Source organism: Canis lupus, chromosome 36 (assembly GCF_003254725.2).
Source record: "Canis lupus dingo isolate Sandy chromosome 36, ASM325472v2, whole genome shotgun sequence".
Lineage (NCBI taxonomy): Eukaryota > Metazoa > Chordata > Mammalia > Carnivora > Canidae > Canis > Canis lupus.
Window position 1 is genome coordinate 4,131,122 of NC_064278.1, and position 17,423 is coordinate 4,148,544.

Consider the following 17,423-nt stretch of genomic DNA (forward strand, 5'->3'; position numbering starts at 1 on the left):
TGTCCAGTCAAGGCAATCAGCAAGACACCCCAAAGTACATTTCACATAGACCGGGTCCTTCAATAAGTACAATAAATGGGGGGAGAGTCCAGTTTATAAAATTCTATGGCCAGAAAAAGAACTACTGAATTCTTTAAGAAAAAAATCTAGTTAAAAATGTCTGTAATTCCCATAGGAAGCACAACACTTCACATCTTGCAGACTGTAGCATCTGTACTTAGATGTCTGGAACCTCACCATCTTCTCCAAAAACAAGAGAGAGAGGTGCTTGCTTCACAGTTTTGGAAATAAGGGGGCCATTCGCATAAATAAAAAATGATGGTAACTTCCAATTGTAAAAAATGATGGTAACTTGGCAAACAAGCTAAAAACTAATTTCCAGTGGATGCCCTACCACGTGTGCCATTTCCATTCTTTTTTTCTTTTTAAAAGATTTTATTTATTTATTTATTTTGAGAGAGAGAGAGAGAGAAGAGGGAGGAGCAGAGGGAGAGGGACAAACAGATTCTGTACTGAGTGCAGAGCTGATGCAGAGTCAGTCTCACAATCCAGAGATCATGACCTGAGCAGAAACCAAGAGTTGGATGCCCAACTGACTGAGCCACCCGGGAGCCCGCCATTTCCATTTTTATTTAATATATGCGCTTGTAAGATAACTGGGTCTTGATCAGATATGACACTAGGTTTTCCTTCCAGAGCAGCTACTACAAATGACTGGATTCCAAGGTATCTTTAAGACACGGTGGGGATAGGTGGACATCCCTAGTGGGAAGATTTAAGTGTACAAGACTTTTGGAACCAAAAAAGCTATCAGCTCAACTCAAAGAGTCGTCAGGAAAGTCCTCACCCTCCTGGCTCCCTTTGCCTTGCTTCCCTCATCCCCCAGACTTGGACTTCTCTGAGGCACCCATTCATTTCCTTCTCTGAGGCTGGCACTCAATTCCACTTTGCCAGCCTCTCTGGCAGCAGCAGCAGTAAATTATAATGGCTCGCAACATTTGTTAAGCCCTTTCTGTATACCGTTAGGCAATGTGCCAAACACTTTACATGCATCATCTTACGACCTTGTAAGAATTCTGCAAGGTGGTAATATAATATCATTATGCTCACTTTATACACAAAAAGCACCAAGTCTGAGAGATTAAGTCCCTTGCCTGAGGTGACACTGTTGGTAGAGTGTCAGAAGTCAGGTTTTTGTGACTTCAAAGCCTGAGCTCTTTCCTCTTTGCATTCAGCCCTTTATTGCTCCCTTTCCTTGTTTCTCCTGGCTCGTGCTTCCTGTTACCAGCCTCGCTATTCAGCTGGCTTCCTCGCAACAGATTGATCTTGCCCAGTGCCCGGGTGTCCTGAGGGTTCCCTGGCAACCACCCGCTCTTGAGGTCCTCGGCTCACCAGTGTCTTTGCAAAGTGCTCTCTGCCGCCCCCACCTGGCAAGCCTTAGCACGACTAGAGGGCCTTGGACAACACCTTGGCTAGGAAGAGCATCACTTTCTCACACACTCTATTTTCATTAATCAGATGCCTACGTGTCACCATTTAAATCAAAATCAATTGTCAAGATTAGGATCTAAGAATCCATTTAAGGTCTCAAAAACGGATTAGAAAGAATGTAAATTTAACTTTAATTGGATACACAGGTCCTCAAAAAAAAGTTAATGGGAAATAAGGACATTTCAAATTCAAAATTCTTTGAGGCTTTTCCTAGAAATGAGAAATTATAATTAAAAAAAAACACTGTGTCTCTTTAACATGATTTCTTGCTTATAAATATGTTTGTTTGTGAAATTTGCTGGAGCGTTTCGGGCATGCCAGTCAAAAGTGTAAATTGACTGATTTGAGGTCATTGCTTCTTCAGCTTATTAGAAACAAGCCCGTGGGAGATTAGTCATGATCTCTTGGAGCACTATATTGCTTGCTTGACCCTGTTGTGTGCCGGGTATGCAGTAGGTGTTCAGCAAATGTTAGTGAATTATAAGGAGTATCTAAATAGCTTTTATAAGTTACAGAGGAGTGGAGAAGAATATTATTTAACTTGGGTTAACGCTAAAATTTTCCCTGACTCCACAGTTGTTTGGAGGGCTTTTTCAAGAAGATACTGTACTTGTACGATGAAATGGGTGCCCTGTTCCTCCAAAGTTAATGACTTTCTCAAGCATTTGGCTTTCTTGCCATACGCTTAGCACCATTATTTCTAGGCCAATCAATAGGCACAATTCCAAGATTAAGAGCAATTTGGATCATTATTCTCCTTTCATCACATATTCATTATTTTCTGTTTGAATAAGACCTGTAATCAGTGTTATTTACCAATCTTTACAGTGAAACTTTAAACCACTGATTGTTCCTGTCTTTGCAGGTATTAAATGCCATTTCAAATATCCTTTCAATAATTTTGTAATAGCTAATGAAGTCCATTTTTCCAGATTTTTCAGTCCGCTGAAGGAGCATTGAACCCCCCAGGAGTCTTTAAAAAGTATGTGTTGTTTAATTGGTGGCAGCTGTTCCTTAGAAAGTTACCCAAGTATATAAAAGTGTTTTTTTCCCCTGTTTAATAGCTTCGTTTTTTTTTTTTTTATCATGGTTTAAGTTATCCTTGAAATATATATGGAATACATATGAAGGTCCCCTGAAGTTTTTTGATATTGAAATTTTTCAGATACTATTAATTCCAACATATGCAAGACATTATAAGACAGTACCCTTTAATTTTGGATTTAATTACTAAAACTTAAATAAGTATATTCTCTTGGTACCCTGGATAGATTTCTTCAAGGCAAGTTAGTAGTTTATTGTGGTTAATTCTAAAACGTGTACATTCTGTGTTACTTGAATGCAACATTTTTCCTGCCTTGTCCTTGAATTCTTTCCAAAAATCATTAAGCATTGGATACATACAGCAATAGCAGATTTGCTTAAATGTCACTATTAATCCAGTTTATAACCTCCAACATTTTGTATGAAGAATTTTGGAAAGAAAGCCTCACATAGACATCTAATGTCCAGAATAAGCAGAGCCAAATATAATGATTTTACAGTTGAAGGATAGCCAAGATGCACATTTTCTGAGTGTGGTTTTACTGAGAGGCTGTGTGCAGATGAAATATGGCTTTTAAGAACATAATCTTCATGGAAAAGGTCTTTCTTGTCATAGCACTGGGCTGACTTTCAAGCCAAGGTCAAAGTACTTGCTGCAGGCCTATTTTTAGGTTTTCCATTTCTCAACAGGACGTTCTCGGTTTTGAGTTAGTGCAGCACAGACTGCACGGTGCTGGCGAGGAGGAGGGTGGCCTGGTCCCTGCGGCTTCCCAAGGCTTCTGTCCCTGCTTCGTGCATCTCCCAGGTCCTGGGTGGACTGGCTCTCTCCAGCTGGGCGCCCCGCCTGGCCCCCTGGCCCCACCAATCTGTGTCCTCTCTGAGAAGGCAAAGGCACACTGGGGCTCTCCTGCTTTTGTCTCTTGGATTTTTCTGAGAGTGGAAACGTTACGTAATCCTTATTAACCAAGAGCTGTCTAGATCGTCAAACTGTAAACCTGCAGGGAATGGAAGTAGTGAGGTCACCTGATTTCACCAAGACGGAGGTGGAAGGAGGTGGAAGGAGGCCGGGACACAAGAGCATGTTGCTAGAGGGTGTCAAATGCCATTCATTTGTTTCTGAAATTGAATACAAGGGCCTGGAAGTCTGTAACAAAAAAACAGATCAATGCATTTCCATTTTCTAGTATGGTTTTCTTTTTTTATTTACTTTATTTTATTTTATTTTTAAAGATAGTTTTAATTAATTAATTAATTAATTTATTTATTTATTTATGAATGAGAGACAGAGAGAGAGAGAGAGAGGCAGAGACACAGGCAAAGGGAGAAGCAGGCTCCATGCAGGGAGCAGGACGTGGTACTCGATCCCGGGTCTCCAGGATCAGGCCCTGGGCTGAAGGCAGCGCTGAACCACTGAGCCACCAGGGCTGCCTGTCTAGTATGGTTTTCACTGAAAGAGTCTGGGGAAGGAAGCTGAATGGACAGTGAAAAGAGCAGTGAGCCACCTGGATGGCCACAGAATCTCTGAAAGGAAGACGTCTGATGGAGTGATCATGTATTTTCTCCCACAAAAGGAATCAGTAGGTTGTGTCTTAAGGAGCACTTCCTAAATTTGTTACAAGCAGCGCTTTGATTTTACAGAAAGTTTAGAAGTGTGTGCATTCACAAAACATTTTCTTTCTTCTCTTTTAGTGAGGGAAGATTGAAATGTTCCATTCTGGATGTTGGAGACTATTGCTTCCCCTCTCCGGCCCCATAAAATTTTACTTTCATTGCGTAACAGCCCCATCTTGTGGTTATTTGCAAACTTTCCATTAAATACATGTTGCATTTTCACAGTTACGGGCGTAAGTGGGATCCACTCTTTTAATTTGCCCCCTAGGCTGGATGACATTAAGCAGGAACGAGGAAGGAGCGCACATCGATTCAGTTAGAAGCCCACAGACCGGAGAGAGCACATAGTCAGCTTCAGTGAATGGGGGTTGAGTTGCTGTCGGGTGAAGGGACAGTAGTGCTGAGAGCCAAGAGGAAATGCGATGATGTCCCTGGGGGGAGGCACCATCAGCTGCCTCCTTATCTTGCCAAATTGTTTGACCTAGTACCTACCAGCTTCCCTCACCCCAGGGGGCTCGCTTCTCCGCCTCAGTATCCCTGCCACCTAACCCGAGCCTTGCAAAGCCCGGCGCTGCCCTTGGGGAGGACTCAGGTTTGGGTTTGGGTGGTGGAAGCACAGCGAGATCTAGCTTCTGAAGAGCTGGAAGGGAATGGCTCATGTAACCAAACAGCCAGAGGAACAGAGGAAGCGGCCAACTAGGGAGATCTGAAACCGGGATTTGAACGCCAGCAGGACTCTTTCTCCAGCTTGTGTATCTGAATATCTCTGCTTATTGCTCCATTTTCTTTTTTTTTATTTTTTATTTTTATTTTTTATTTTTTTATTTATTTATGGTAGTCACACAGAGAGAGAGAGAGAGAGAGAGAGGCAGAGACATAGGCAGAGGGAGAAGCAGGCTCCATGCACTGGGAGCCCGACGTGGGATTCGATCCCGGGTCTCCAGGATCGCGCCCTGGGCCAAAGGCAGGCACTAAACCGCTGCTCCACCCAGGGATCCCTATTGCTCCATTTTCTACTCTGCTTCTTAGGTGGCTCATCGCAGCTTCCAGGCCCAGATCTTCACAGCTCCCTAAACGGAGGGAAGAGGGGCCCCTGGGGGCTCAGTGGTCAAGCAAGTGCCTTTGGCTCAGGCCACATGGGGTCCCGGGGTCCTGGGTTCAAGTCTGGCAGCAGGCTCCCTGCGGGGAGGCAGCTTCTCCCTCTGCCTGTGTGTCTCTGCCTCTCTCTCTGGGTCTCCCATGAATAAAGAAATAAAATCTTAAAAAAATTAAATATAATGGAGGGAGGAAGCTCTTTTTTCCCAGAGAGTTTTGGAAAAAGCCAGGGAAGAAGCCTGACCTGGGGAAGAATAGGACCACACTTTGGCCAATTGCAATGGCCCAGTGAGATACACCGACTGATCTACCAAGCTCGGGTAATTGGCCACAGCTCAGCCGATCACTGTGGAGAGGATGTAGGGTCCTGGGAAATGATGGAACACCGAACTGGAGGGGGAGGGGAGGGGCAGTTTCTCTAAAGAAGGAGGGGAGCAGGTAGCTCAACACCCTTACCTGCAGCAGATTCTCTCCTGCCCTGTTCTGTCTCTATCATGTCACCCAATAACTATTTGCTCAATGAATGACAGATTCACTACATGAGTAGAAGACTGCAGGGTAGGCATTAATTGGTACTGGGGCAGGGTGACAGGCGTGTTGGCTATTTTCTGGAACTGTAGAAACCACACATTTTCTTCCTTATTAAGCCTTGCAGCCTTTCCCCATTGTTGGCTTTGGTCATGTATGTGCTTTCTTCGTCAGAGCTTAAACCCAGAATCCTGGCTTTTTTCTCTACTGGATTCAGTGAATACCTTCTTTATCCTTTGCATGTTTTGTCCTTAGTTCTGACGTTGGGGTCACCTTCACTTTTCTGAGCATTCCTTGCCACATAGAATAATAATAAAAAAAAAACAATAAAAAATAAAATAAAATGACAGAAGGAAGTTTCATAACAAATTGTTTTCCCTTTTAAGATATTTAAAGATGTGCCCAATCAAAAGGAGCTTTCCCCCCCATGATAATGCTTTGGTTTTATTTAAATACTGAAACAAGTTTGGTTGCTAAAATAACTTAAGTTTACTTTCGCTTTTTCTGTAACATTTTGTTTTGGTCATTTTTTGGGGGGTCTTTATAATATTTTATTGTATTTTTTTTCCATGACTGTGTAACTATTACCTTGTTCTTGGAATTTTAGTTATTAGCAATTTTTATTATTATTAATAACATTGTGATGAATTCCCTCGAGATCTTTAACCATGTGTTTGATTTTCCTTAGAGTTTCCTAAAAATGGGATTGTTAAAGTATATAAATATTTTTATTAAAAATGTATTTCATTTTTCCTTTGTTATAGCAGGTTTGAAAAATGCTAAAGATACATGCGAGAAAATACATATAATTCTTAATAAACTCATTACTCAGAGATAGCAACTATTATAATTTTATTGGATATTTATTTCATGTATACATTTACTTTAAATAAGAGTAATTATAAAGATACTTTATTTTTTTAAAAGATTTTATTTATTTATTTGAGAGAGAGAGAGAGAGAGAGAGAGAGAGAGAGGGAGAGAGAGAAGCAGACTCCCTGCTGAGTAGGGAGCCCCTGCAGGGCTGGATCCCAGGATCCTGAGATCGTGACCTGAGCCACCCAGGAGCCCCCAAAGATACTGTAACCACAGGGGCACCCGGGTGGCTCAGCGGTTAAGCGTCTGCCTTCGGCTCAGGGTGTGATCCCGGGATCGAGTCCCTCATCCGGGTCCCTGCGTGGAGCCTGCCTCTCCCTCTATGTCTCTGCCTCTCTCTCTGTGTCTCTTACGAATAAATAAGTAAATAAAATCTTTTTCAAAAAGGTACTTTAGTAATATCTATTCACCCAGCAAGAATTCACATTTTTCACATTATTAATAATTTTTAATGGTCCACTTTTAAGAAAATATTATTTATTTATTTATTCATGAGAGACACAGAGAGAGGGGCCGAGACCCAGGCAGAGGAGGAGCAGGCCCCACGCAGGAGCCCGACGCGGCCTGGATCCCGAGCCCCGGGTCACGCCCTGGGCCCCGCGGCGTCCCTAAGGGCCGGTGACGCCATCCTCTGAGATGGACGGACACTGATCCGTCGGAACGCCCCGTCGGACGCTTGCATTGCTTCCCGTTTGCTCCTTTCACCTTGGGGTAAACCTCGGAGCAGGTGCGCACGCGGCCGCGAGCCGCGGTCCTGGGCGCACGGGCGGGCTCAACGCCTGGGCTCCGGGGGCCCCGCGCCGCGTCCCGGGCTCCGCAGCCGCAGCCGCAGGGAGCGGCGGGCGCCGGGGCGGGAGGGCCCGGGCGGGCTGCGGGGTCGGGGCGGCTCCGCGCCTGCCCTCCTGGGGCGCACCGAGAGCGAGCGTCGCCGCGGCTGCTGGCGCCGCGTGACTTGGCGGCCCCTCGGGACCCGCGTGGGCTGCGGGACACGGGCGCGGGCGCAGGGTCCCGGGGCGGGGGCGCCTGGCGACGGGGAGCGGGCGGCCCCCGCGGGCCTGCAGGGCTCTGCGCACGCGCACACTCGGGGTCCGCCCGCAGCACGTGGCGCGAGGGAGCCCAGGCCGCGGCTCGGTTCTCTGCGGCTTGCGGGGAGCGTCGTGGGGCCGCCGTGCGCTCGGCCTGAGCGCCCCCCCCACCCCCCCAGGCCCCGAGCAGGAGCCGCGGGACGAGCCGCCCACCTGCTGTTCGGAGCTGCCCTGTGTGGCGGGTCCTTCCACTTAGGGAAGCGCGCAGCGCACTTGGCTGCAGCCCCCCCCCCCCCCCCACGAGCTCGAGGGGCCCGGGCTGCGGCCCTGAGCCCAGCGCTGACCCGGGCCTGGCCCCGGGGACCCCGCCTCGCCTGGAGCCGGCCCGGGGCTGGGGGGGTGGTCCGCGGTGGCAGCCGGTCTCCCGGGCCTGGCGGACAGACCAGAGGGGAAAGCGGGGCCCAGCAGGGGAAGGCTGGGCCCACCCGCCCCCGTCCTGGGGCCCTGGTGCGCTCTGGGGAATGGGCCTTGGGGCTGCCTGGAGCCGGCGGGGGTCCAGGCTTGCTCGGGGCTTGCTCTGGGAAGCCAGGGGTTCCCTAAGTGTCCCCCCCCCCGCCCCCCCGCCGCACTCCATCCCTTCGTCAAAGGACAGTGAATCCGGGCTTTCTTCCCCTTTAATAGCAGAAAAGAAATGTGTCTCTGGTAGTAAACGTTCCCTTTACCGCACAGCTCTATTTCACCAGGGCTGTGGTCACTACATTGTTGCCGTGTGGCACCAAGCCGAGAGACGTGCGCCTCGTAGCATTTGCTCCTGACGGTCCAGTCATCCTCTGTTCTCCAAACCACAAAAGCAGCCCCGTCCAGAAGCAATCGCACCAAGTCCATCCCCAAATGCCCAAACCATTGAGTTTCCGAGGGAAATTTGGTTGCCAATGAGCTGTTGGGTCACCACTTCTTTGGAAAACCATGCTTGTACTCCAAAAGGATCCTAGGCTCTGGGGCCATACAGAGTTTCAGAATGAAACTTGGTTTGTAGGAGGCGGAAATCTTGGGCGGGCAACAGGATGGATCATGAGAGCACCTGCCTTCCTATCCTGTAAGGAATCTTCTGGCCATCATTGAATTCCTCTTGGTTATGGTCATTTAAAACAAAATGAAAAAAATTTTTAGATGACTTTTTTTTTAATGTTAGTTGAGAAAAGATTTTTAATCAGTCCTTTCCACGAAGACCATCTTTGAGTGTCTCCAGCATACATTGAGCACCTTGGAGGGATCACGTGTTCTCTTAAAGACCTTACCTTGTGCAAAGGTTGATGGGCAACCTATGCTACCAAAACAATTCTTGTGAACCAGATAGTGCTGTGAGTTGTATACCACTGGTGTGTTTCTGCTATTTTATTTTTGAAAATTAAGTTTAATAAACAAATGCTGTAGGTCTAGGTCTGGATGACCCCAGCCCATCCCTTCTTCCTGTGGAATTTGAACTTGAAATTAGCTCAGGCAGCTTTGATGATTGCTAGGCCTCATCTGTAACCCTGGAGGGAGCCCAAGGATTTCTCAATTAATTATGTGCTGAGAAGGACCCCTTCCCTCCTCACCTCACAAGCTGAATCAGGTGGGTGATGGTTCAGGCATAAGTCCAATCCTCTTCAATTTTTCCCTCTGCACGGAAAGGAGAGCCGAAGAAGAATGAGTGACTAGACTTTGTAACTGCTCATTACGGGGCCATTCATTACACTTTTTAGTATGCAGTATGTTAATAAGCCAAGATATTATGGCAGAGGGTCCATAACTAATCTACTGTAATAAATAAGAGTAATGGCCATGGTACCAGTATATTCTATGGATATAATGTGCTGCTGGCAAAGTGTGACATTTTAAATAAACTTTATTCTTGAGGTATTTAAAAAAACATAAAGGCAGTAATGAAATATAGAGCACAACATTAGTTGACACAGCAATTCCTGCCTCCCAAGACCCTGCTAAATAACCAGAGTTTAAATCTTCATCTTGAAATACACAGCTCGTCTATGATTTTAAGTGAGTTGTAAAACTTTTATGGAGTGTGCCCTAACTTTATTTAAAAAATATTCTCCACTTTTATTGTAAAGGTGACCCAGAAGTACCTTGTGAATAATAGAACAACATATTTAAGCGATTAAATTCACCTCTCCAGACAATACCTGAGCCTTTGTGGTACTTCTGTCTCTTCCAGAAGGAAGTGAGAACAGGGAGGAATCTTGAATTAACAGTTTACCCCGAACACACTGATTTTTAACTCCAGAAGGGACAGAGCTGTACCTCAAATGGGCAAACTTCAAACTTCTGCCATCAGGTTGAAATTAGGATTCAAAAGCTAACACCACTTATTGTAGAAAGTCACAGAAAGTCAAATATTTGTATACCTGAGTGTTGAAATCACCAAAAGTTCATACCCCCCACACCTGGTTTTGAGCTGTTGTTTTTGGACTTTCAAAAGCTGGTTTAGGCCTGTGGGATGAGTTCATTCCCATATATGGAGAAGTAATTTTAAGTCCAAAAACTAATTAAGATACTCAAGTGCTTTTTATTTACTGCCAGTTTCATCACTGAGTTGCAATCTCCTAATTACATCAAACTCCTGTACAGTTCTCTGTAAAGAACAAACCGTTCATTTTCTACTTTCTTTGGTTTTTCTTCTTAAGCTTACAGTCTTTGAAGATACTTGCTGTCTATTAAATATATATATTATGTCTGTGGGTATTTATATACATACACACAGAAGGGTCTTGAGCCTAACAGTGTGTGCGGCCTCGTGTGGCTATGGCAATGGCTCACCAAAAATGAGGAAGCGAGGATTCGTCTCTTTATTTCTTCTTTTTTTCACTGAATCACATACAATAACTAGACTGTGTCATAACCAATAAAAAGCACTTAGCAAGTAGTTTCTTTTCTGTGGTGCCACATTGAACATTATTCAAATGACACGGGTTTTAGTCACTGCAAGTTCTGCTTTCTGTAAATTCCATCAAACATCCACTTCAAAAAATATTTGCAGGAAGGCAATTATTACAGAGTCTTGTGAAGACCACTTGGAGTTCATGAACACTGTCTATTGGAGTGTTTATAGAGGGCAGGGAACATGATGGCGCTGGGCCTTTTTTCCTCCATAGGACTCCCCTGTGTGAGCATTCGCTGCCTTTTTATCAGTGCTCGGTGGCACCTCTGTTCTCTCTCTGTCTCCACTTCCAGCCCCAGCTTCGAAGGGAAGAAGTCAAGGAGAGGCGCAGCAAGGCTCAGGTATGGCTGTCGCCCATGTGTCTTTGGGGAACGTGTGCTGCTAAGCCTGGCGGCCTGGAGCGAAGGTGGGCAGTGTGGACACATGTCTTGTATTTCAGGTAAGGTTAGGTAAGCGGTAGGTCTGTACTGGGGAAAGTCTTAGTGGGAGGGAAAAGGTAATCTTTTCCATGTTGCCAATACTCTTCCATTCCTTTTTTTTTTCTTAAGGTTTTTTTAAAAGAATTTATTCATGAGAGACACACACACCGAGAGAGAGAGAGAGAGAGAGAGAGAGAGAGAGAGAGAGAGAGAGAGGAAGAGTCACAGGCAGAGGGAGAAGCAGGCTCCCGCTGGGGAGCCCTATGCAGGACTCAACCCCAGGGCCCTGGGATCATGACCTGAGCCAAAGGCAGACATTCACCCAGGTGCCCCTAGACTGCTCCATTCCTAGCTTACTTGCCAGAGGAGGAAGAGAGTAGAGGAGTGGCAAGAAGTAGAGAAGAGGCCAGCAGGTGGGGTTTATAGGGAGGGAGGCATGAGTGGGGAAGAGCGGAGGAAGCTGGAGGGATGCCAGGAGCTGGTGCTGGGGAAGGGGTCTGGGAGTAGGGTGGGAATGGAGGAGTGGAGGTTGAGGCTCCACTGGGTGGTGGGGAAGGGGAATGCCGGGACGCCTACCTTCCTGAGAGGCTACTTTCCTCTCGCATGGTCCCACCACTGCCCATACTGCTCTGATGTCTCCTGTTACAGCCTGCAAAGTCAAGCCATCATTTTGCTTTTAAAAATTATTGAGGGACCTGTGTGGATTCTTTCTCAATAATTTTTGTATCCTCCAAAGTGGAAGGAAATCAAATCCTCTAAAGCACACACGAGTTTTGTCTTACAAACAAAATGTGTATTTCATTTTACAAATATCTTGGTGGCTTTCAATTTATGTGTACACCAGGATAACTATTTTGAAAATCATTTCAAAGGGCCAGTATTCAGGAGCTTTTAGGTGTGATGGATCTGTCTCCTGAAGGTGGTTACACGAATGTTAAAATTCGTGGAACTATATGCCAAAAAAAAAAAAATCAATGATTTAAAAAGTAATATAAAATACAGTATTTTACTGCCCCAAGAAAAGCCCAGCTCCATTGTAAGATCCAAGGTCTCTGTCTTTTTTTCTTTCTTTCCGTAATTAGCCTAAAGGCTAATGTGGCTGTTGAGAAGAGACTAGATTAACTCTAAAGGTCTAGACTCGCTCTCTACAAACATTAATGCATCCAATTAAACAACACTTACCAGACACTTGCTGTGGAATTCCCAAAAGGCCACTCTCCTGGAGGGGTGGGTGTTTTGTTTTCCCCCTCAGATGTTCAGCTAGAGCAAAGTTCAGGAAATCTGTGCTCTCCTTCTGACTTGACATCACACTTTTCTTGAACTTCACTGGTCCTCCTCTGCAGAATGGGCTTGATTCCTTTCCTCTCCTTAGAAAGGTTGGTATGAGGAAGTGGAGTCCTGGGAGTGAGCTGTGTGAATTGCGCTGTGCAACACAAGTGTGGGCTTTCTTAGGACCAGCTCCATGTACACTCACGTCCAAAGACCAGACAGCAGGGCTGAGGTAGCATCTCTGTTCTTTTGCTGAAAAGGAGAAACAGAAAAGGGTTTGGTTTTCCCTGTGCCCCAGGATACTGTAAGTGTCCTCCGGAGCATGTGCTAGATGGCACCCCCGATGCCCTGATGTTCTAGGAAGAAGGGAGGATGCAGCAGGGAATAATGTCCAGAGAGCTAGAGAAGCCCACTGGGGCAGCGACGAAAAAGACTCCAGGCACAGAGCTGAGGTTCAGATGGCACGCTCCTGAACTGTCTGCGTATAATTGGCATCCATTCCGATTGGTCAGTGGCCACACTCCACTGATGGTCACTGATGTTGAACATAACCACTGCTGGGCAGGGACCACTGAGGCAGCATAAACAAGTGGGGCAGCTTACTGTAAGAATTTCAAGGCCCTCTTGGTTCAATTTTTCCCCCCAGCTTTTCAAAGAACATGAATACAGGGAAATATTTCATGACAGTGGGAAAAGCACTTCAGTGCAGCAGAAATTGGAAGTGAATGCATGGATGCGTGGCCGCAGAGCGAGTGAAGACTGATGATAACTGTGGCCAATTATGTGTAAAAAGGACAGCTGCTAGCTGGCTATAGACTAGGGGTTCTTAACCTTTACAGGGCCATCAGCCCCTTTGGCAGTCTGGGGAAATCTCTAGATCCCTTCTCAAGATGAGGTTTTTAAATGAAATAATATATGTAAGATTATAAAGGATACTATTATTTCAAAATACAGGGATCTCATCGGTCAAGTTTTTAAAAGCAATTGTACCCGTGTAGAAATATGGGCGGTGTGGTGCCAAATATTTTGATGTTTTAAGAGAAGCCGAGTGCCAAATTTTTAAATGAAGCTTTCTGAGTTTTAAGTGTCAACATGACATTTTTCAAACATTAAGCCAGTCTACCTCAGCAACATGTCTGGGTTGGGTTGGCTGCTGGCCACCATTTCGAAACCTCTGTGTTAGATGTTGTAGGAGACTCTGCACAAAAGGAATGGTGACAATAACACATGATGTCAACAGGTAAGAGTGGGAACAGTATCATAGCCAAACCAAGGAAAGCCTAACACTTAGCCATTGGTCCGATGGAAGAGTACAAAATATGGCAGAAAAGATGTATGTATCCCATGTGCTTGGATTCAAGTTCATAACAAGGTTAGTCATTATTTTTCTTCCTTTGTGATTTTAATTTTAGCATCCCACCTTCCACTGCGATTTCCCACTGAGATACTTAGATTTTGTTGTAAGTTTGGATTTGGAATTTAAGGTTTTTAATTTGCTTTCATCACTTCTTTCCACTGTTAGAAAATGGATTCTTTTTTCTTTTTTTTTTCTTTTTTTTTTACCCTGATAGGAAAGAGGGGAGAGCTAGTCAGATGCTGTCAGTATAGAAAGGTAATACAGGAGTAGACACCAAAGGAAAAACAGAGAGGAAGGTTGTTATTTCAATGAGAATTTCTTACAATAATAATATCTAGAAAGGATTTTTGCTTGGTTGGAACTTAACTGAAATTAGGTAAGATCAGATAATTATATTTTAATATAATTAGAAAATACATTGGTCTCTCAAAAGAGTTATGGAACCCATATATATTTACTTATAAATGGGTCCCCACATTCCAATAAATGGAAGCCATACCATGAGGCCAGGGAGTTATTTTTTCAAATGAAGTCAAGGTAGTATATAGGAATGACCTTTCCCAAATCAGTGGCTTCTAAATTTTTTGACTACCCCATGTAGAAGAGAAGTATATTTTATATCATTGTATGTGTGTGATTATATATATGTATACACATACAAATATTTATATAAAACAAAAGCTCCATAAAACAGTACTTGCTCTTGCCAAGAGATGTGTTTTCTAATTCTATTCCGCTCTATTTCATTTTAAAATGTTGGTCTGCGGCATCCCGGGTGGCTCAGCGGTTTAACGCCGCCTTCAGCCCAGGGCGTGATCCTGGAGACCTGGGATCGAGTCCCATGTCAGGCTCCCGGCATGGAGCCTGCTTCTCCCTCTGCCTGTGTCTTTGCCTCTCTCTCTCTCTCTCTCTGTCTCTCATGAATAAATAAATAAAATCTTTTAAAAAAATGTTGGTCTGAATCCACTAATTGATTTCAAAACCTTCTAATGGCCTGTGACTTGCACTTTGATAAGCAGTGTTAGCATAAGTCACCATGTTTCTTCCATCCTCCGGGGTCCATTGGGTCTGGATCCGGTCCTTCTTTCTTCATCCAGGCTTGTTGAAGATTAGGTGTGTGGCTTCTGTATAATAATCCATTTCCATCTTCTTAATTCTTTAATTTACTCATTTTTTCATTTTTAGTTTCATTTATTCGATAACATATTTCTTGAATATTCACTATGTGGTAGACACAGGTCTTACATACAGGGCACCAGGAGTGTAAATTGATTATAATGTCATGTATTAAGAACTGAGCCAGGTAGTGTATGCACAGGTAGTGATGGAATCGCGGAGAAGTGGCACCTGCTGGTGGTGAGTTTGAAAGGATAAGGATGGGCTGGATAAGGTCTGACTAGACAGTCGCTTGCAGGCATCTGAGTGCCCTCTAAAATAAGCTCCCTGGTAGGAAGTGAGTCCATACACCTGAGGCCGGGGCATAGGCGTTGGCATGGGTAGGGAGTCTGGGATGACAGGGTGAGCTGAAGTCTTTGGCTTATAGCAGGGGGAGGGGAGAGGAAGTGATGAGATAATGGGGTTTTGGGAAAGTTTGGAGGTCTCTCGGCCTGGTGCTAAGTTTTTCTCCCACAAAGAGGTGACATTGCAAAAGTGTGTTATTTTCATGTTGACAGAAGGATCTCGTCTTTCACCATGATACTCCCAGAGAATGGATTCCTGCAAACTAGTAAAACCTAGTCCTGAGCTTGGAATGAACAAGAACTCTCAAGATCACTCCTCATGAAGAGCCCCTTCTTCCTCTGAAAGTTCAAAATGACAAGAGATTCAGTTAGAGCTGGAAGAAAATTCAGTAATGGTCCTCCAACCACTCCCATTTTGTAGAGGACAACTGAACCCAAAGACCCACCCACGTCCACAGAGCTAGTCAGTAGGAGAGTCAGGCCCGGAAGCCGGTCTTCTGCGACATGCCCCAGCCTGGGCCCCACCCCCGTAACTACCTGACGAGGAGCTTCTGGAGGGTTGGCCCCAAGGAGCAGGGCAGCCTCTCCTTTGCCTCCTTGCCTTTTGCTGCTTCCTGTGCAAGCCCAGGGAGGCACCTGCACACGTGGGCCACTCTTTTGGTAGATGACAGCTTCTTGTTTAGAGGGTCAGCTGCCGTCACAGCTCACTGCAGTCTTTATGGCGTCTTTTTTGTTCCAGCAGCAAACATTCTGGCCGGCAGGAACTTTGGAAACTTACTGCATCGGTGTCTTGAGCTCTGTTCAGCTCCAAATTCCCTCTGTCCCAGCGCCTGAGGGAAACTCCTCAGGGTCAAACCCAGTTTATTTGGGAGGCCTCTGTCTAATTTCTTCTTTGCGTAGACAAAAATGCAGCATTAACAATTTAGTGTGTGCAAAAGTCACCTAGTGAACTTGTTAAAAATGCTAATCCCACAATCTGTCCCCAGACATTCCAGGTCTTAGGTCGTGCTGTACGTGAGCCTTTTAAATATCTTCTTCAGGATGGGGATACACGAATCCCCGTAGGGCACATTTAGAAAAAAAAATACCAGAGGACAAGCATAGAGGATTAGAAGAAAATGGAGAGCTGGGCTCCCCTGAAGTTATTTCCTCTCTTGGCTGAGGTGAAGTTAGAAGACCAAAAAGGCCTCCTTCAACGAAACCACTGAGGCCACTTAGATTAGCCTCCTTTCCCCAAACTGCCAAGAAATCTACACAAATTGGCCCACAAAGAAGCAGGCTTGGGACGTGAGCTGCCCAGGGAAAGGGGACAGTAGGCGCCCTTCGCTGTGGGGGGCGGTGGGCCCCAAGCCCAGGACAGAGCGGCGCCGGCTGGTCACAGGTCCCACAGTGGCCACAAGGTGGCGATCTTCTGCATCCATTTGAAAACGCTCTGCGCGTTCTCCTCAGGTTTAGCTTATTTTCAGTATTAAATACATCATTAGTTTCAGAAGGACGCATTAATTTTAAAAGGATGCAAGGAGAAACGGTTTAACAGGCAAGCCTTCAAACTCGCATTTCAATCAAATACTGACATACTCTAGATGGAAGAATTTAGTCAGATTTCCACATCAAACCCCAGAAAGTTGATAAAAATCTGTTTGAGAAAAGGCTGTAGTCTTTGCAAAATGAAAAATGTCACTCAAAGAAAGTGTCTTAAAAGCTTTCTGAGAAGTTGGGTTTTTTTTTTTTTTTGAGAACTAGCAGGTCATTAAGAAATAAAAAAAGCATCATGTGGTAAAACTTCCTTTATCTTGGTCTGCAGTCAGGATCAGAAAAGAGAGAGAGAGAGAGAGAGAGAGAGAGAGAGAGAGAGAGAGAGAAGCTCTGGATAAACATAGTACCAGGGCAGTTCTGAACAAAAGTGACAGCGGAGCTGTGGCTTGGCTGGTGCAGACCTGAGTTTCTCCCAGTGACACCCCCAACCCCCACCCAGGCCTCCTGGGAGGTGCAGCTGCAGGTGAGGAAGCCAGTGGGCCGAGAGCAGAGAGACGCTGTGAGGCACCACAGCACAACTCCAAGCCCACAGCGCGGCCTCAGACTACTGGAAGGGCGAGGCATCGGCAAGGTTGCACGCTGGGCCTGGGAGCTCAGGCACAGAGAGGCCTGGGGTTGGGTTTACAGTGAGAGCAAGACCACATTCCTCAGGGATAGGCCGAAAAAGATGGCAAAGGCCTCAGAGCCACTGGAGCATGCAGGGGACAGGGTGGCTGGTCACCTCGTGGGCTTTGGGCCATAGGTATCCATGTCTGTGCACACTTAGCAGGGAGC

The 17,423-nt window shown here is 45.6% G+C and overlaps 1 protein-coding gene across 1 annotated transcript; it reads right to left on the reverse strand.

Moving 5' to 3' along the window:
• Positions 1 to 3,243: 3,243 nt before the first annotated feature.
• Positions 3,244 to 8,555, reverse strand: LOC112674624 (translation initiation factor IF-2-like). Its single transcript, XM_025470983.1, has 5 exons — positions 8,393 to 8,555; positions 7,326 to 8,342; positions 4,652 to 4,786; positions 3,485 to 3,530; positions 3,244 to 3,412 (listed from the first exon to the last, which is right to left on the reverse strand). The coding sequence occupies exons 1-5, from the start codon at positions 8,553 to 8,555 to the stop codon at positions 3,244 to 3,246; spliced, it is 1,530 nt and encodes a 509-aa protein (XP_025326768.1).
• Positions 8,556 to 17,423: the final 8,868 nt, after the last annotated feature.

Coding starts and splice junctions, on each gene's coding strand:
- LOC112674624 (XM_025470983.1), bottom strand. CDS start 8,555: ATGGACTTGGTGCGATTGCTTCTGGACGGGGCTGCTTTTGTGGTTTGG. Junction 8,343..8,392: donor TGGTGAAATAGAGCTGTGCG/GTAAAGGGAACG, acceptor CTGCTATTAAAG/GGGAAGAAAGCCCGGATTCA. Junction 3,531..4,651: donor GGAGAAGCGAGCCCCCTGGG/GTGAGGGAAGCT, acceptor CATTCCCTGCAG/GTTTACAGTTTGACGATCTA.